At 41.8% G+C, this 21,032-nt stretch overlaps 2 protein-coding genes across 2 annotated transcripts in view; one reads left to right on the top strand and one right to left on the bottom strand.

Moving 5' to 3' along the window:
• Positions 1–9,085: 9,085 nt before the first annotated feature.
• On the bottom strand, positions 9,086–19,671 carry pclaf (PCNA clamp associated factor). The gene is made up of 4 exons (XM_041178650.1): positions 19,545–19,671; positions 12,279–12,359; positions 11,267–11,444; positions 9,086–9,551 (listed from the first exon to the last, which is right to left on the bottom strand). The coding sequence occupies exons 1-4, from the start codon at positions 19,597–19,599 to the stop codon at positions 9,497–9,499; spliced, it is 369 nt and encodes a 122-aa protein (XP_041034584.1). The 5' UTR covers positions 19,600–19,671; the 3' UTR covers positions 9,086–9,496.
• Positions 19,405–21,032, top strand: part of trip4 (thyroid hormone receptor interactor 4) — a 133,037-nt gene continuing 131,409 nt past the window's right edge. Inside the window, exon 1 of the mRNA XM_041178649.1 lies at positions 19,405–19,475. The gene's annotated coding sequence lies outside the window, so the exon portion shown is untranslated. The remainder of the gene's footprint in view (positions 19,476–21,032) is intronic.

Raw genomic sequence — 21,032 nt, 5'->3', positions numbered from 1 at the left:
CTCTTGCCCACATGTCTGTCCTTGGCTTGCTGCATTGTTCCAGTGAAGCCCAACGCAAACTGGAGGAACAACACCTCATCTTCCGACTAGGCACTTTACAGCCTTCCGGATTGAATATTGAATTCAACAACTTTAGATCTTGAACTCCCTCCTCCATCCCCACCCCCTTTCTGTTTCTTCCCCCTTCCTTTTGTTTTTTCCAATAAATTATATAGATTTTTCTTTTCCCACCTATTTCCATTATTTTTAAATATTTTAAAATCTTTTATGCTCCCCCCACCCCCACTAGAGCTATACCTTGAGTGCCCTACCATCCATTCTTAATTAGCACATTCATTTAGATAATATCACCAACTTCAACACCTATGTGTTCTTCTGTTCTGTTGTTTGTGACATCTTTTGATGATCTGCTTCTATCACTGCTTGCTTGTCCCTACAACCACACCACCCCCCTCCACTTCTCTCCCCCCACCCCCACTCTTAAACCAGCTTATATTTCACCCCTTCCTTGGATTCACCTAGTTCTGTTGAAGGGTCATGAGGACTCGAAACATCAACTCTTTTCTTCTCCGCCAATGCTGCCAGACTTGCTGAGTTTTTCCAGGTAATTCTGTTTTTGTTTTGGAGAAATACATTACCTTGCAAAACAAAAACCACAGGCTGAAAATAAACCAATTGATCACGGCGCATTGCGTCCAGCCAAAGTGTGTTTGAAGTCAGTTGTGCAATGCAGGACAACAGGATTCATGTTAGCCTCCTCTCAAACTCTCCAGAAACTGGAATGAAATTGGAAAGCTCTCTCAAAATTGGACTTGCTTAGTCAGAGTGAAATCAGACATGTTAAAAGAGGAATTTGCATTCATAGAGCGCCTTTAATGTCCTCAGGGCACCCCAAAGCACCTCATAATTAATGGATTACTTTTAAAGTTGTCACTGTTGCAATGTAAGGAAAGGTTAGGAAAGGATTGCAAAAGATTTTTTCTTCCTTTTTTTTATTCCAGTTTTTGTTTCTCTTTTGAGAAGTTGACACGGGTAAGAGCATAAGAAATAGGAGCAGGTGTAGGCCCCTTGGCTCCTCAAGCCTGCTCTGCCATTCAATAAGATCATGTCTCATCTGATCATGGTCTTAATTCCACTTTCCTGCCTGTCCCTTGACTCCTTTGTAGGTCAAAAATCTGTCTAACTCTGCCTTGAAAATTTTCAATGACCCAGCCTTCGCTGCTCTCTGGAGAAAGGAATTCCAAAGATTAACGACTCTCTTGAGATAAATTATTCCTCATTTCCAGTCTAAATTTATTATTTTATTTTGAAACTGCACCGCCTAGTTCTATATTCCCCTGAAACATTTTCTCAGCATCTATCCTGTCAATCCCCTCAAAGTCTTCAACAAAAACGAAAATAGCTGGAAAAACTCAGCAGGTCTGAAGCATCTGTGGAGAGGAATGCAGTTAACGTTTCGAGTCCGTATGACTCTTCACCAGAAGAGTCCACCCTCAAAGTCTTATCTGTTTTCATAAGATCATCTCTCATTCTTCTAATGAATTTAGGCCCAACCCGCTCAACTTTTCCTCTTTAGACATCCTCTTCATCCCAGGAATCAACCTAATGAATCTTGTCTGAATTGTCTCCAATGCAAGTATATCCCTCCTTAACTAAGGAGACCAAAATTGTAGGAGGTATTCCAGGTGCAGTCTCACCAATGCCCTGTAAAGCTGTAGCAAAGCAAGACTTTCCTACTTTTATACTCCATTCCTCTTGCACTAAAGTGCAGACAGAGGGAATGGGTGACCATCAGTCAGAAGAAAGGTGTCAGGCAGGTAGTCAGGAAATCTCCAGGGTGCATCTCACTCGAGAACCATTTTTCTGTGTTGGAAAATGGTGAGAGTGATGGTTCCTCTGGGGAGTGCAGCCACGCTCATGGCACTGTGAGTGACTCAGCTGCACAGGGGGCGAGGAAAAAGAGGGAAGAGCGCTAGTGGTAGGAGACTCTAAAGTAAGGGAAACAGACAGACATTTCTGCTGCCTTAGACGTGACTCCAGGATGGTATGTTGCCTTGCTGGTGCCAGGGTCAAGGATGTCACTGAAACGGCTGCAGGGCATTCCAAAGGGAGAGGGCAAACAGACAGAGATCATGGTACACATTGGTACCAATGACATAGGTGGAAAGAGGGATGAGGTCCTGCAAGTAAAATTTAGGGAGCTAGGAAACAGATTCAAAAACAGGACCTCAAAGGTAGTAATCTCTGGATTACTTCCAGTGCCACACGCTAGTGAGTATAGAAAGAGGAGGTTAGCCCAGATGAATGCGTGGCTGGAGAGATGGTGCAGGAGGGAGGGCTTTAGATTTCTGGAAAATTGCGACTGTTTGTGGCAGCGGTGGGACCTGTACAAGGCGGACGGGTTGCACCTGAACCGGAATGGGACCAACATCCTTGCGGAGAGGTTTGCTAACTTGACAGGGGGATGGGATCCTGAGAGGAGGTTCAGCATTGGGACATGCGCAGCCAAAATTAGAAGAGAGAGCAAGTGAGTCTGGAAGGCATAGAAATTATAGGCCAGTTAAGGCACAAGGGAGCTTGGCAAGGTTGGATGGTATTTATTTTAATGCAAGGAGTCTGACAACTAAGGCAGATGAATTCAGGGCACAAATTAACACATGAAAGTATGATATCATTGCTGTCACAGAGACATGGTTGAGAGAGTGTCAGGATTGGCAGCTCAATATTCCAGGATCTTCAGGCGAGACAGAGAAGGAGGTAAAAGAGGAGGAGGTATCACAATATTGATCAGGGAATCAATTATAGCAGTAAGGACAGATGACATCTTAGAAGGCTCCTCAAATGAAGCCATACGGGTAGAACTTAAAAACAAAAAAGGAACAATGACATTGCTGGGAGTGTACTATAGGCCCCCAAACAGAGAGATATAGAAGAGCAGATATGTAGGCAAATTTCAGAGAAGTATAAAAATAATAAGGTAGTAATAGTGGGGGATTTCGACTTCCCAAACATTAACTGGGTTAGTCATAGTGTGATAGAGTTAGAGGAAGCAGAATTCTTAAAACGCATCCAGGAGAGCTTTTTAAGCCAGTACGTAGAAGGTCCTACAAGAGAGGTCCTGGACTTAATTTTACAGAATGAAGCTGGGCTAGTGGTAGAGGTATCAGTGGGGGGGCATTTTGAAGACAGTGATCATAACTCCATTAGATTCAAGGTTTTGTGGAAAAGGATGTGCCAGGAATCAGAGTTCTAAATTGGGGTAGGCCGATTTTAATAAGATCAGATATGATTTGGCCAGAGTGGACTGGGAGCAGCTACTTTTAGGTAAATCTGCATCAGAGCAGTGGGACTCATTCAAGAAGAAAATAGGGAGAGTACAGGGCCAATATATTCTAGTAAAGACAAAGGGTGGGACCAACAAATCTATGGAACCCTGGATGTCGAGGGATATACAGGATTCAATAACGAGAAAAAGGGAGGCTTATGGCAGATACCGAGGACTCAAAACAGTGGAAGCCCTAGAGGAGTATAGAATGTGTAGGGGGGAACTTAAAAAGGAAATTAGGAGAGCAAAGTGGGGGCATGAAAAAACATTAGCAGTTAAAACAAAGGAAAATCCAAAGTTATTTTACAAGTACATTAAGAGTAAGGGGATAACTAGGGCAAGAGTAGGGCCCATTATGGACCATAGTGGTAATTTGTGTATGGAGCCGGAACACATAGGTAGGGTTCTAAATGAATACTTTGTGTTGGTGTTCACAAGTGAGAGGGACGACGTGGGTATGGAAATCAGGCAGAAGGACTGTGATATAATTTTTAAAATTAGTATAGAAAGGGAGGAGGTTCTAAGTGATCTGGCAGGATTAAAAGTAGATAAATCTCCAGGCCCAGATGAAATGTATCCCAGGCTGTTGAATGAGGCAAGGGTGGAGATAGCAGGGGTGCAGGCAATAATTTTCAATAACTCTCTGGCCACAGAAGAGGTGCCAGAGGACTAGAGGACAGCCAATGTGGTACCATTATTCAAGGAAGGAGGAAGGGATAGACCAGGAAACTACAGGCCAGTCAGTCTAACCTCAGTGCTGGGGTAACTATTGGAAGCAATTCTGAGGGACAGAATTGGTCTACACTTGGAGAGGCAGGGATTAATCAAGGACAGTCAGCGTGGTTTTGTTAAGGTCATGTCTGGCCAATTTGATTGAATTTTTCGAAGAGGTGACCAGGTGTGTAGATGAGGGCAATGCATTTGACGTAGTCTACTTGGACTTCAGCAAAGCTTTTGATAAGGTCCCACATGGGAGACTGATAATGAAGGTAAGAGCCTGTGGGATCCAAGGCAATTTGGCAAATTGAATCCAGAATTGGCTGAGTGGCAGGAAGCAGAGGGTGATGGTTGAGGGATGTTTTTGTGACTGGATTCCTGTGTCCAGTGGGGTTCCACAGGGATTGGTGTTGGGTCCCTTGTGATATATATAAACGATTTAGACTTAAATGTAGGAGGGTTGATCAATAAGTTCGTGGATGACACGAAAATTGATGGGGTGAGGAGGATAGCCTTATATTACAGGAGGATATAGACAGTCTGGTCAGATGGGCTGATCAGTGGCAAATGGAATTTAATCTGGATAAGTGTGAGGTGATGCACTTGGGCAGGACAAACAAGGCAAGGGAATACACGATGAATGGTAGGACCCTGGGAAGTACCGAGGATCAAAGGGACCTTGGTGTACATGTCCACCGATCCCTTAAGGTAGTGGGACAGGTAGATAAGGCGGTTAAGAAGACATATGGGATACTTGTTTTTATTAGCCGAGGCATAGAATATAAGAGCAGGGAGGTTATGCTGAACTGCATAAAACGCTGATTAGGCGACAGCTAGAGTATTGCATGCAGTTTTGGAATTCGCATTATAGGAAGGATGTGATTGCACTAGAGAGAGTGCAGAGGAGATTTACCAGGATGTTGCCTGGGCTGGAGAGTTTTAGTTATGAGGAGAGATTTGATAGACTGGGGTTATTTTCCCTGGAGCAGAGGAGATTGAGGGGGGACATGATTGAGGTGTATAAAATTATCAGGGGCATAGATAGGGTAGACAGGAAGGAACTTTTCCCCTTGGTGGAGGGATCAATAACCAGGAGGCATAAATTTAAGGTAAGGGGCAGGAGGTTTAGAGGGGATGTGAGGAAGGATTTTTTCACCCAGAGGATGGTGGGAATCTGGAACTCACTGCCTGAAAGTGTGATAGAGGCAGAAACCCTCATAACATTTAAAAAACATTTGGATGTGCACTTGCGATGCCATGCCATACAAGATATGGGCCTAGTGCTGGAAAATGGGATTAGAATAATTAGGTACTTGTTTGGCCGCCGCAGACTTGATGGACTGAAAGGCCTTTTTCTGTGCTGCAGACCTCTGACAGATAGAAAATACTTGTTCAAAGCCAACAGCATTTCCATGTTTCCCAATGTTAATTCTCCAGTCTTATCCTTTACAGGACCAATGCTCACTTTAGCTACTCACTTCCTTTTTATTTACTTGTAGAAGCTCTTACTGTTGTGTGTTTACATTTCTTGCTAGTTTATTTTCATGTTGTAATTTTTCCCTCTTTGCTATTTGTTCAGTCATCCTTTGCTGGTTTCTAAAACATTCCCATTCTTTTGGCCTACCACTAGTCTTTGCTGCATCATATGTCTTTTATTTCAATTTGATATCATTCTTAACTTCTTTAGTTAGCCATGCATGGTCCATCCTTCTCATAGTCTTTCTTTTTCACTGGAGTGTATCTTTGTTGGGAGTTATGAAATATCTCCTTAAATGTCTGCTACTGTTCCTCCACCATCTTACCTTTTAACTTATCTTCCAAGTCCACTATAATCAACTTTGTCTTCAAACTTTTCTAATTGCTTTGATTTACGTTTAAGCCATGAATTTCAAACCTTCTTCTTACTCACCCAAGTGTAAAGCTACACAGTAAGTGCTGGCAGGCTATTCAATAGTAGAGAGCATCATATCACAGTCTGTCCACATTCTCACAATTTCCAAAGCTACTTTCACTGGATGGCAACCCCTAGTGTTGAAGTCAACTGTAGAACCGGAAATGTTACCTTCACTGTGATCAGATAACTCAGGACAAACCAGTAGTTTAACCTTGAACCATTTGATCTATACAGCTTGGTGTTTTTACTTACAAGGCTTTGGGGATGCCATTGTTGAAATTTTGCAGATTAACAAGTACATCCATTTACATTCATTTAAATCAGGATGTACTGGAAATAATTTCTGGTCGTTCTTGAGTTGTTGATCTCACAAGCAAGAATAGCAATTATTCTGTCCCCAGTTGCCCTTTTTGAACCTCTGCATTTCATGTCATGAAAGTACTCCCACACTGCTGTTATGGAGGGAATGCCAGGATTTTGACCTAGTGAGAATTAAAGAATGACAATATAGGTTCAAGTAGGGATGGTGCAGACGAACTTGGAAGTTAATGGTGTTTCCATGCACCTACTCCCTTTGCCCTTCTAGGATTGGGAGATGCTTTCAAAAATACAAGTTTAGAGCAACACTGTGCACCTCTGATCTTACGAGGGAGGGAAGGTCATTGGGTCTTGGATACTCTCTTGAAGTGATGTCTTGGGTCTGAAATGATTGACCTCCAAACATGTTCCTTTCTGCCAGATATGACTCCAGCCAATGGAGCTTTTCCCTGCTACTAGTTTGACTAGGGCACCTTGCTGTCACATTTGTTTAAATGTGTCATATGCAGTGGATTGAGTTGACAGAATGCTGCTATCCACAACAGCAAGGACCTCAAAGGAGGCTGAGGTTAATCCATTCAGACTTCAAACCAATGTTGGTCATAAATACTTCATCCTTGATTTTTAACCAGTTATTGATGGAGCAGTAGTTTGCAAGGGATGAGTTTTTGGGGCAAGTGATGATGGCAGATTTGAAAGATGTGGGACTTGGCAGTATTTAAGAGCAATATTTTTATCAGCTCATTTGGGGGCTGGTAGTTCGGTGAGAATCAGGTTTGAAAGCCTGTGAATTCAGAGGGCACAGGACAAGATAGAATAGAAACAGAGCTCCAGGCTCAGGTGCATAAGAGTCCAGCAGAGGCAGCTGATGGTGTCAGACTTAGTGACACAGATGAATATGAACTACTCACTTGTTGCCAATTAGGAGTAAGGGTGCAGGGGAGAGAGGTTTAAGATCATCAATAGTGAAATAAAGCAATTTTTTTCTATGTCATGGAGTCATGGATAGTGTTGGTCTAAATAGTTATTGGGTCTGGCAATGAATGGTTAATTATCACATACCACAATTTTCAAATTTATATCACTTTTTAAAATTCTTCCATATGATGTGAGCATCTCTGGCTAAGCTGGCATTTATTGCATATCCTTAATTGCATTTGAGAAGCTGGTGGCAAACCACTGCACTCATGTGGTGTAGGTACACAAGTGCTGTTTGCGATTAAGAGGAGACTGGGTGTCCAAGCGCATAAACCACCAAAGGTGCATATGTAGGTAAAGCAAGTAAGTAGTAAAGCTCATAGAAAGTCATAATTGTGAGGTGAATAGAATACAAAAGTAGGGAGGTTATGCTTCAGTTGTACAGGATAGTGAGACCACATCTGGATTACTGTGTGAAGTACTGGTCTCATTTAAGGAAAGATATACATGCATGAGAAGCAGTTCAGAGGTTTACTTGACTAATACCAGAAATGAGTGGGTTGTCTCATGAGGAAAGGTTAGTATCTATTGGAGTAAGAGGCAACTTCATTGAAACTGTTAAGATCCTGAGGTCCTGACAGGGTTGATGTGGAAGAATATGTTTCCCCCTTGTGGAAGAATTTAGAACTATGGATCATTGTTTAAAAAACAAGGGGTTGCTTAGTTGAGAGATGAGAAATTTTGAGGCCATGAGCCTTTGGAACTTTTTCAACTGCCTTTTGAGGAAGAGAATCCTTTGAATATTAAGGCCGAGCTAGAAAGATTCTTGATTAACAATGGAGTAAAAGGTCATCAGGAGCAGGCAGGACTGTGGAGTTGAGATTACAATCAGATCAGCCATTGCATTACTGAATGGTGGAGCAGACATGAGTGGCCTACACCTGCTCTTAATTCACATGTTAGGGAGGGGGTGGCAGGATTTTGACCCAGTGACAGTGAAGGAACAGCGATATAGTTACAAGTCAGGATGGTGTGTGAACTGATGGGGAACTTGCAGATGGTGTTCTCATGCATCTGTTGCCCTTATACATGAAGGAGGCTAAGGATATCAGTTTGAGAGGTGCTGTCGAAGGAGCCTTGGTGATCATGGCAGTACGGTGCATCTTCTAGATGGAACATTCATTCCCTTTCCCAACGTTGAGGATATTAAGTGGATTTTACTGGGGCCAGGTACAGTACAGGAGGCAAAGGTCAAAGATAGTGGTCAATAGCAGTTGATGTTACATAGTCAGAAATATTTTTTCCAGCAAGAGGAAACCGTTGACATGAAAAGTAGGAACTGGAACAGAAAAAGGAGGTTAAGGGCCTTTAATACCATGTTTTGGTTAACATCTTGCAGGACATATTACATCCTAGATCAGATGCAATTCAACCAACATGAAACACCTTAAAGAGGAACAAAACAATTGTTAGCTCAGAGCTAAGGGCCCCCAAGCACGCCTAGATGAGATTAGGAGCTGTGACATGTTATTCTAATGATTGAATTAGATAAATCCAATTATGATTTGTGTTGACTTTACAGGGAAGCAAATCACCTCAATTGGTATTGAATACCTCATTTAATTAAGTCCAGCTTTCAAAGATTGAGGTAAACAATATTCAGGTTGTCCCTAATACTGTTACTCTGTACAGTAGCCATAGAGACATTGCTAAATCATTAACTGATATTTTCCAGCAGTGACATCATGAAGTGAATAAAAAATCAAATGCAAAAGTCACACTTCAAATGTGTTCAATGAGCTGTTAATCTTGTAGCACATGGAAGCACACAAGTACTTTAAGAGGTTCAATGACACTTGATCTGGAGTGAGGCTTCCTTGATTTTTCCAAGCTAAGAGAACAATACAAGTGGATGCTGCACAAAGTTTAAAATTTATTATAAAAAATTAGACTAACATTGCAAAGGTACAATAAGGTAACTAAAGAAACTTCTGGTTACATACCATGTTTCTATGAAAATGTTATCTCCTCCCTCCAACACCACCCATCAACATGAATAGAGGACAAGAGATTTGATGAAACCCAAAATGCAATAACCAGGTACATAGTAAAGTCTTAATTAGCTGAGGGTCCCACTAGCCCTGGACCAAAAGATTCAGCTAATAAGTTTTGAATTGGGTTGCATAATTATGGCTTTTAATTGGTATTAAATTTCTGTACAAGACAACTAAAACAAATCCATACTACAATAGCAATAGACATATATACAAATATACACAAGGGGGATCTGTTCAAGTATCACATGTGGACATGGGAAGTGGTGTTCAGTTCTCTTCATCTGAAGCAACTTCTTCTGAGTCCTCAGGCAGAACACGTGCCCTATGTGGGGGAAAAAAATTGAGAGAAACATTTGTTCTAAGAATGTTGAATACACCCAAATCTTAATTTTGTATTCCCATAAATACATTGTTCTTGGGAAATAGTCATTGTTGAATGTTGGCCTGGGTGCACTTATTGTCATTGCTCATTATGCTGAGCTTAGTGATTGGGCCCCTTTGGAATCACTGTGGAAGCTTGATTGCCATGAGGGCTGCAATGTTAAGAGTGGAGAATTCTAGCATTTGACATTGAAAAAATGACAATATGTCCAAGCCAGAAAGGGAAATAGAGGAGACCATGTACCCATGACATTGCTGCCCTTGTCCTTTCAGCAGGTGAGAGGGGTCAGATAGTGAATTCAATGGAAGCAAATAGCAATGTCCTGGATCATGTCAAGCTTCAGATGTTGTTTTGGCTGCACAATCAAGTATTTCACCACTGAGGCCAAGGCTGATGGAAAGGGCTTTGAGGGGTCAGGAGTAAGCCTAATTATAAGGGCAGAGGCTGCAGTGAATGTTAATATGTCTGGTCCACTTTTGCTTCTCATCAAACTGCAATACCCAGCATGTTATCAAAGTGTTCTGCATTTAACTATTATTCTGTGTTAGTATGTTTGATATTGAGCAAGTTCTTTGTAGGTTGGCTAATCAGTGAAACATATCTATTTAGATCTTGTGGATGGTGGGGATCTCAAAGGTGAATGAATTGGAAGTCAGATACCAAGCTCAGCAGCCCAAGCCAGAGATGTTTTCATGTCCTATTGTCAGCCAACATGGACCACTTTATCATTAGGTGTGAATGGAGCTGATGTGTTGTCAAACCAAATAAATAATCCTGTTTTTAAAAAACAGGAAGGAAAGCCACTGAAGAATTTGCCACACTTGAATCTGTTCTTCTCAAAGGAAGAGCATTTCAGTCACCAACCAATCTAATGAAAGAAAACACACCTAGTGAGAAAAAGAATGCTTTCTAATAGTGCTGCCAACAGACCAGGAAGCCATGAAATTAACTAGTGATTTAGTTTCTCCCAAGAACAGAGTCACAACAATGACATCGCTGTCAGGGACAATAATTCATTTAACATTAGCAAGATGTTTCCAAAAGCTGGACTACAATCAAACTATGTTGCAGTTTTGCCAAGAATTAACAGATCCAACAACTAATCATTTCAATGTTTGATATTATCAGTGTGTATTTCAAAACTGTTGGCACTGGGAATCAGCATAACTGACATTAAAAACTCAAATATTCAGGTCAACATGTCTGCAAGACAAAAAATTGTATTCTAAGCTGTAATGGTACACCCAAGATATCCCTTCCCACCAAACCAGTATTAAGTAAAGCGATTAAGAAAACCATGATTGTCAATGCCTTATCTTTGATAAGTGATGTGATCAGTTAGCCAATATCTGCCAGGACAACAGGAAGACTTGCTGATTGCAGCACCTTACAATATGGCAGAAAAACAAGTTACAACTGCCATACTTCATTGCTATCCAGTGCTTTCTATCAACTGGGGATTTGAGATCCTGAACAAGATTAGTCGATACCCTCTGTGGAGCAGAAGCCTGATAACATTGCCCAGCTTTGAGCAGGAAGAATCATCAGTTGGACTAAAAACTGGAGCACATTCTGTATCCAAAGAACCATGCCACAAAGCTACTAAGGTAGAGTGCCAGTGCCTTTTGGGGAAAGGGGAACATGTTAAAATTTACCTTCTTGGAGCTTTGCTTGTTCCAGCCTTGCTGCTACCGGCATCATCATCATCATCTGACGGTACAGTATTCTCCTTCTCAGGCTGTTTGGAAGGACCACCAAAGAATTCTCCAATCCCTTTCTGCCACTTTGGGGTAGGTCTTGGGCACACTGGGTTCCCACCGGCATATTTGTTTTCTATTAAGCACAAAACAATTTCTCATCAACCAGAGGATATGGTAAGCACTTTAATCACAGTAAAGATCTTTTCCAAAGGTTACTGAAGTAGAACCTTCAGCTATTGAGCCCATGAGCTAATGCACAACTGAATTTTAATCTGCACATCTTCCACACAAGATTCAATTCGTTTTGCCAGCACACCATGCCCTCAATCGCACTCAAAAATGTTGCCCTCAAATAATTATCTACATTGAATTTAACTGAAGGGAGGCAACAGATCTTTCATTTTTAAGGTTGGAGAAAACCCAAGGGATTAAGAGTATAGAATTACTTTAAAATGGGCACCCTGTAAACTAAAACCAACCATTTCAGTCATTTAATAGAGATGGAAACAATAGCAAATTAAGATGACTAATCCAAATGTATTTGCCAAAGGAGTTTTTGCCAAGTGGAAACAGAAAATCCAAAGCTACATGCAATTGGAAATCAGCCTTTAAGAATGTCAGTGAGGTTCAAATAATTGAAATGGATTTAAGAGGAATTTGGTTTGCACTAAAGGCAATTTGCAAAGAACACTTTCATATAAAATGAATTTGGGACATTGTAGCCCAATGGGAAATAAATTTACAAAGAATAGGAATAAGGGATTATGACTGTTGTAGACTACTGCTTACTTAAGCTAAATGAAGTCAAAAAAACCCATGCACTTATATGCAACACTAACAAAAACTATAGCTCCCATTATTGTCAAAGACTTTAGACTTGTCTTATGGTTTCTATACCACAGTACCAGTTGATAGTTGTTTACTGTATATGGGATATTTTACTCAGGTAAATAAGGTTAATACATACCCTTTTTCCCAGGTGATGTTAGAGAAGTGTTGGCTGTACTTGTACATCCAAGTGCCTTCCTTGGTGCTCTAGCAGCAACAGCTGTTGAGAAAACAATTTTATAGGTTCTTAGATAAAAGCAAAATACTACGGATGCTGGAAATCTGAAACAAAAACAAAAATTGCTGGAAAACCTCAAGCAGGTTTGACAGCATCTGTGGAGAGAAAGACTGCTAACTTTTTGAGTCCATATGATACTTCAGAAAAATGTGGTGAAATATATACTGTTGAGGGGGGTGGGACAGGTGAAGCTGGATAGGCAGCCAGTGATAGGTGGACGCAAAGGAGAGATACAAAAGATGTCAAACAAAAGGTCGAAGGGGTGTTGATACTGGTTAAAGGAGGTGCTAATGGGGGCAGGGGACAGTGTGGGGAAAAAAAGATCTAAATAGGCTAAAAGGTGGGGATAAAACAATGGATGGAAATAATTTTTTAAAATAATAATGGAAATAAGTTTGAAAAAGATATATATAAAAATTAATAAATATTTGAAAAAAGGGGTGAGGATGGAGGAGAATTCATGATCTGAAGTTGTTGAACTCAATGTTAAGTCCAGAAGGCTGTAAAGCACGTAATCAGAAGATGGTGCTGTTTCTCCAGTTTGTGGAATACCTTTGGTCTGTCTGCAAGCATGACCCAGAACTCCCCGTCACTTGCCATTTCAACACTGCCCTGCTCTCATGCCCACGTGTCCATCTTTGGCCTGCTGTAATGTTCCAGTGAAGCTCAATGCAAACTGGAGGAACAGCACCCCATCTTCCGATTAGGTACTTCACAGCCTTCCGGACTTAACATTGAGTTCAACAACTTCAGATCATGAACTCTCCTCCATCCTCACCCCTTTTTCCAAATATTTTTTTTTCCCTATCTATTTTTATTATTAAAGTTTATTTCCATTCGTTGTTTTATCCCCACCTTTTAGTCTATTTTGATCTTTTCTCCCACAGCATTCCTCTCCCCACCGCGCACCCCCCCCCCCTCGCCCCAACCAGGGCCACCAGTCACTTGCTCATCCTGTTTTCTACTCTTAATGTCACCATTAGCAACTCCTTTAGCCAGTATCACCACCATCAACACCCCTTCGGCCTTTTGTTTATGACATTTTTGCAATCTCTCCTTTGCTTCCACCTATCACTGGCTTTCTATCCAGCTCTACCTGTCCCACCCCCCTTAAACAGTATATACCTCACCACATTTTTACTTCTCTAGTTCTGAAGAAGTGCAGACGCGAAACATTAACTGTCTTTCTCTCCACAGATGTTGTGAGACCTGTTGAGTTTTCCAGCAATTTTTGTTTATAGGTACTTACCATGGCTAGATATACAGTAATGACAAACTTGGAAAAGGAGGACCTGGTTAGCCATTTGAAAAAACCTTCATGTCAACTTTTGTTTAGTTCATCTAAAATCTAGACCACCGATATGTTGTAATTCAATTATTTAAAACACACTACCCTTGTTATGCATCAATGTGCGGCTGGACTATATCACAAATTAAGTGAATTAATATCACTGTCTCCAAAATGAATCCATTCTAATGTCTGCCAGCCTCACACCAGTGCCATTTCCAAATTGAGAATTATTAATTTCTGCAGTGTAGAAAATTGCTGAATGTTTCAGAAGTGAACACACACCAAGCCTGGGGTGGGTGGAAATGAAAAGATAGACAAGGCATTCCAAAAGTACAAAAGATTGAAACAGGACAAATTTAACTTGCCATCCTGCCAAGTTTACACCAGTCATTAAATTACATGTGAGAGAACCAATGTCCTTGAAGTCACAAGTGAAACTATACTTTCTGTGCAGAGGTGAAGTGTTGTAAGGTTTCCCAGCATTCTTTGGTAATCAATTTAGGGAGGGGACAGATGTTTAGAACTCAAATGTTCTGATGTTGTAAATGTAACAGAACAATTTTAAGGGAACAGGTCAATTTGCAAACACCTCATGTGTAAATGAAGCACCCATGCAAAGTTAATTCTAAACCCAAACAGAAGGTCATGATTTGACCAGCTGGACTTGTATTAACAGTGAATCACAGTAGAAGAATCAAATCGTGAAGAAAATCACCTTTTAAGCAAGCCTCCACAACAGAATAAAATAATGATCTGAAAGTCACCTGTGATAGCCTTAAGCACCCCAAACAACATTTCCTGTTCCAACTAATTAACTGGCTCTTTGAGTAAACATTGGCATGTAGAACACCAAAACCTCAAACAGATTGAAGGATCGCAGTAATTGCCAGCAGTTTGAAGTTACAAGTTAGAAAAACAGACATTCAAAAGCCTTTGTGCACACAAGTCAAATAGACAAATTTGACCAGTTTCCCACACCTAGTTAAAGGCACTAAACCATAAAGGAATTCAATAAAGGAAATAATTCCTCTGGTGAATGAATGCAGAAGGAAATACAAGCTTAAAATTGGGAGTGAAATAGGGCAACACTAACACAAGTAATGGAAACCTGGAACTCCCTCCCCCACACCTCCCAGAAGTATCCACCCTTGGCCTAGACCATCTGATGTCATGAACATACAAACATATGGATCAGGAGCATGAGTAGGCCACTCAGCCCCTCAAGCTCTGGCTGATCTGAATGTAACCTCAACCCCACATTCCTGCCTACCCAATAACCTTTCACTCCCCTTGTTAATCAAGAATCTATTTGGATCTGCCTTAAAAATATTCAAAGTCTCTGCTTCCACTACCTTTTGATGAAGAGAATTCCAAAGACTCATTAACCTCAAATTTTCCTGAGTTAAATGAGTGGCCCCTTATTTTTAAACTGTGACCCCCTAGTTCTAGATTCTCCCACAAGAGGAAACATCTTCCCTACATCCACCCTGTCAAGACCCTGCAGGATCTTAAAGGTTTCAACCAAATCATCTCTTACTCAAGTGGCAGGTGGATAAGGTAGTCAGGAAGGCATATGGCATGCTTGCCTTCTTTGGCGGGGTATTGAGTATAAAAGCTGGGAAGTCATGCTGCAGCTGTATAGAACCTTGGTCAGGCCACACTTGGAATATTGCATGCAATTCTGGTCACCATATTACCAGAAGGATGTGGAGGCATTGGAGAGGGTGCAGAGGAGCTTTACCAGGATGCTGCCTGGTCTGGAGGTTATTAGCTATGAGGAGAGGTTGGAGAAACTTGGATTGTTCTCACTAGAGCGATGGAGATTGAGGGGCGACTTGATAGAAGTTTACAAAATTATGAGCAGCATGGACAGAGTAGATAGTCTGAAGCTTTTTCCCAGGGTGGAAGAATCAATTACTAGGGGACATAGATTTAAGGTGAGAGGAGAAAACTTGGGAGATGTGCGGGGCAAGTTTTTTTACGCAAAGGGTAGTGAGTGTCTGGAATTCGCTGCCAGAGATGGTGGAGGAAGCCAGTATGCTAGTGGTGTTTAAGAGGCAGCTTGACAAATACATGAATAGGATGGGAATAGAGGGATATGGACCCTGGAAGTGCAAAATGTTTTAGTTGACGGGCAATATGATCAGTGCAGGCTTGGCGGGCCGAAGGGCTTGTTCCTGTGCTGTATTTTTCATTATTCTTTGTTCTTCTAAACTCCAGTGGATATAAGACTAACCTGTCCAACTTTCTGCATAGGACAACCTGCCCATTCCTGATATTAGTCTAGTAAACCTTCTCTAAACTGCTTCTGACTGCATTTACATTTTTCCTTAAACAAGCAGACTAATATTGTACACAGTACTCCAGATGTGGTCTCACCAGTGTCCATACAACTGAAGCATAACCTCCCTACTTTTGTAGTCAATTCCCCATAAACGATAACATTCTATTAGATTTCCTAATTACTTGCTGTACCTACACACTAGCCTTCTGTGATTCATGTATTAGGACACCCAGATCCCTCCGAATCCAAGCTGCTATCTCACCATTTAGATAATATGCTTCTCTTTTAATCTTCGTGCCAAAATGGACAATTTCACATATTCCCACGTTATACTCCATTTGCCAGGTTTTTGCCCCCTCCCTTGACCTACATCAGTTTGTAACTCCTTGTCTTAATTTACTTTTCTATCCACCTTTGTCATCAGCAAACTTAGCAACCATTCCATCAGTCCCTTCATCCAAGTCATTTATATAAATTGTAAAAAGTTGAGGTCTGGCACTGAACCCTGTGGCACACCACTCATCACATCTTGCCAACTAGAAAAAGACCCATGTATGTTTTGCTTCCTGTCAGCTTACCAATCTTTATCCACACCAATATGTCACCCCTACATCATGAGCTTCTATTTTCCACAATAGCCTTTGCTGTGGCACTTTATCAAATGCCTTATGTAAATCTAAGTATAGTATATCCACAAGTTCCCCTTTATCCACAACACATGTGACAGGAATGGCCAGTACTCAAAATGCTGGGAGGGAAGATGCATTTGGTGGTTGCCTCACACCTGAGAGAGATAAAGGGGAGGACAAGAGGAACCACATTCATGGTTCTGAGACAGAGGGGAAGGGATGACAGCAGAAGTGCAGGAAAGAACCGACTTGTCAGCCCTGAAAGTCTGTGAGGGTTGAACAAAAAGCAAGACATCAGCACAGTGGAAGACAGTATTGTCAGAATAGATGTGCCAGAGAAACTGAGAAGAGTCCTCACAGGCACCAGGGTGGGAGGAAGCAGTGACAGAGTCATAGGGCTTATGGTGGATATTAGTCAATATTCTCTTTAGAAATGGAGACATAGAGATCAAGGGAAGGAAGGAGTCAGATAGACCATTTGAAGGCAAAGAAATAGAAAGGTGGGAATTGTGGGCAAAATTGATCAAATCTCCCAATTCAAGGGAGTAGGAAATGGCACTGATGGTCAGTGTGAGGCAAGGAATATTGGTAAGACTGGAACAAACTATTCCACAGAAAGACAGTCATGACTAAGATCTGTACAGGTTCACAAGTGGAAGACTTTTCCAATTTTGACATGACTAGACTCCCTCTGGGAGTTCACCACTCTGCCTGTAACCAGACACCAAGTCCATTCACCCATGTGTTCATTGGTCTACATTGTCTTCAGCCCCACCAAAGCTCAAATGCCAAAATCCTGACCCAGTGTTTAAATCCATCCATAATCTCACCCCTCCTCCAGCTCTGCAGCTCAATCCTGCATTCCTCTAATGCTGGCCTTGCTCATCCTTTGAGCCATTGGTGCCTTCAGTTATCTAGGATCCAAACTCTGGAATTCCTTCCATAAACCCCCACCTTTGCTCCTTTAATACACATCAAGATCCATCTCCAAGTTTCTGATTAGTTGTCTTAAATGTAACATCCGTTGATTCAGTGTGAATTTTGATTACAATCCTGTGAAGTACCTTGGGACACCATGTTAAAGATATGTGATGATTGCAAGTTGTTAAAAGATCTGCAGATTTTGGATTAATTGAATTTTAAGGCTGAGATCATTGGATTTTCTATGGCTGACAGCATTAAGGGCATTGAATGATAAATGGAGTTGATACAGATCAGCTATGATCAAATATAACAGACAGATTCAAGCAGCTGAATGGCCCATTCTTTAAGGCACTGTAGTATGACACATGAAACTATCTATAGCTCTGAGCATGATGCATCCTTGCCCATTTTATTCTTGATGCCCAAGGAAAATGTGTTATAGGATAGCTACAGCAACATCAAGCAGAATACATTGCATGGTTTATATTCTTGTCTGAACAGGACAATTTTCACAGCCACATCACCATTGGAATGGATATTGTACATGTTACCTCAATGTCCCAAAGCTCATTACTGTTGTGAAAAAAATGTTACTAGTTCAGCCCCACAACTCTCCAAGGTTTCTGCACTCTCCCGATTTTGGCCTCCTGAGTATCCCCAATGTTAATTGCTCCATTACTGGTGGCTGTGCCAAGACTAAGACTAATTTCCTCCCTAAATCTTTCCATCCTTTAAGACACCTCCTTAAAACCTACCCAAAATTCAATCATTCTATAGGCTTCAGGACTCAGCATTGATTTAAACAATTTTAGATCATAACCTCTGTCTCCATCTTGGTATGTTTGTTTACATTGGTTCGGTTTTCTCTTGGTTTTACGTGACTCCATTTATTTTACAACCAGGTGGCTGCAATCCAGATTTCACCTAAGCTTCTTTATTTTACCCATTACTACTTCCTCTTACTTTTGATCCATGAAATCTTTTAAATAATTTAATCACCCCTGCCCACCACCCTACTAGGCCTTGTCTTTTGTTTTTCTACCCCCTCAAACACTTGCTCAAAACCTAACACATTCTTAACTTTCCTCAAAAAAGGTCATCAATCTGAAACAATATCCATTTCGCTCTTCAGATGCTGCCAGTAGGGTTGCCAATCCTGGTTGGACATATTCCTGGAGACTTCATTGTACATCTTCCCCCCCACTCCAATATTTTTTAAACCAATAAAACAGTGTGCAAGAGAAACATACCATGTTATAGCACCCCATCCCTCTCCCCCGCGCCCCCCCCAAGTGAGTTTTCTTCAGGGGTTTGCTGGAACCAGTGTCCAGGAGATTAATCTTTGAATTCGGGAGAGTTGGCAAACCCAGCTGCCTGACCTGCTGAGTATTCCCAGCATTTTGCATTCAGTTCAGATGTCCAGCATCTGCAGCTTATTTTTGCTTTTGCCTTTAAAATCTCTTTGACCAAGCTCTAGATCATCTTTATATGGTTCAGCATCCAGCTCTGATAAAGTTCCTGTGAAGCACCTTGGGAAGCTTCAGCACGTTAAAGGTCGCTATATGAATGCAGGTCGTTATTTAATTATTAAAAGGCAGCTTAGGGAGGCTGGCCAAAATCCCGCTCGCTCCCGGCATGGGGACGAGATCAGGACAGTGACCCAAGTGACAGCGAACGGGTTTGGGCGGATCGGGAACTGAGGGGGCAGCCGGTGCTCGATCTGGCGCCAAAAATCACAAACCTCCCGCCAAAAAAAAAAACCCGGGAGCGTCCAGGGACATCCCCTTTAACTTGGGAGAGCGCGCAGTGGAGACATCCCCTTTAAAAGGAGGGCGGCAATTTTTGTCCGCCGACAGGTCCGCAACACCACGGCGCCAGACTGAGGGAGAGAAGCAGCGGCAGCCGCTCGTCTGCAAGTGACCCGACAACTCGGCAACAGGGAACGGAAGACCAGACAATAGGATTCGACGGTAAAGCCTCCCGCCCACCACCCCAAACCGATCCCCTTAATTTTTTTTTCTCCCCCGCCCCTCCCTTACCCTTGCGAAAGGAACCGGTGGAGGCGGACGGGCCGTCGGCTTTGGTGCGAACCATGTTTGTCAAAGTGGCTCTAACGGGCCGAGCTCGCGCCTCCCGCTGTTTAAAAGCGCCGGCAGTCTCGCGCCTTTCCTGAGCAGCCAATCCTCACCCCTCTCTCCCCACCCCCCTTGGCCGTGGAGGCGGCTCGCCATTGGCCGGCCACCCGGCACTCTGCCCTATCCTGCCGCTCCGCTCATTTGCCTTTCGGGATACGCCAATCGGATCGAGCGACGCAAAAAAGAAAACCAGCCTCCAAGCAACCAGCGGCGTGGACCCCGCTCGGTATGGCGGGAATGTGGGTTTGTGGCCTTGTCATTTGCAATAATTAAAAAAAAATCGTTCTTTAAAAAAAGTACACATGAAAAATCCGACGGCAATTACAGCGGGTGATGATTAAACTTGCTTTCATTAAATTTACTGAGAACCAGACTGACCAAGATTATCCAATGAGCTGGCGAGCCGGCTTGATTGACAGGACTAGGGGCCAATGAGAAGCTCAGTGAGTTGGCGGGACATTTCTTTCTCCTAGTCTTTGTTGTTTGCTAACATGGTTGTGGTAATTGTAGGTTTAATCTTACCGAATACAATTAGAAGGTCGGGGCAATGGTGTTTATGCGGCTTAACTAAAGGATCCAATTTCTATAAAGTTCAAAATGCAACGAATTTCAGCGATCCCTGATTGTTTTTGGTGAAATCCAATCACCACAACTAAATTTCCTTATTTGAATCAAAGCATCATAAAGCAGAACACAATCATTATCATTACACATACATGGTGTCAGACAGGTGTTCAGAACCAACCAAAATACTTTATAGTGGTTGGCTTTCAAATAAGAATTGCTCGTTAATATTCATTTTAGCAGATATCCCGCATTGCTCATGGTGAGGTGCATTTGTTTGAAAAAGATTATTTTCAAAAATAAGCTGGGAAGTTGCAGGGAGTAATTACGACATTTAGATGAAGTGTGTGTAAGATTTTTAATATATATGTTTGGAGATGGATGGGAGTTGGACAAAGCACAAAGTGCAAGGAAGAATGGTAACATTGACTGAATGAAGGTTTTTGGTCAAATATGGTGGTCAGAAATGTATGCCAAAAAGTTCCAATGTCTTTCCTCTGGTTTGTTCTCAGCAGAGCATGATGCTGCCATTTGGCTGATCATGCCTATCCTGGCTCTTTGATAAAGCTAACCAAATAGTCCCCCTTCCCTGTCACAGGCTCTGAAAAATTTTCCCCTTCCAGTAATTACCCAATTCCTTTTAAAAAATGATTAATGAATCAATTTCCACCATCCTTAAGGCAGTTTAACAATGGGTGATAAGTAAAGAACAGCTATTTTACATTTGATAAAATTGCTCAATCAACTATAGGATGAAGAAGAAAGGTGGCGAACTAATTAAACTGCTTTTGGTGGGGAGGATGAAGATGGAATATCAGCTGAAGCACG

Source organism: Carcharodon carcharias, chromosome 32, assembly GCF_017639515.1.
Source record: "Carcharodon carcharias isolate sCarCar2 chromosome 32, sCarCar2.pri, whole genome shotgun sequence".
Taxonomy (NCBI): domain Eukaryota; kingdom Metazoa; phylum Chordata; class Chondrichthyes; order Lamniformes; family Lamnidae; genus Carcharodon; species Carcharodon carcharias.
This window is presented reverse-complemented; position numbering and strand designations above follow the sequence as displayed.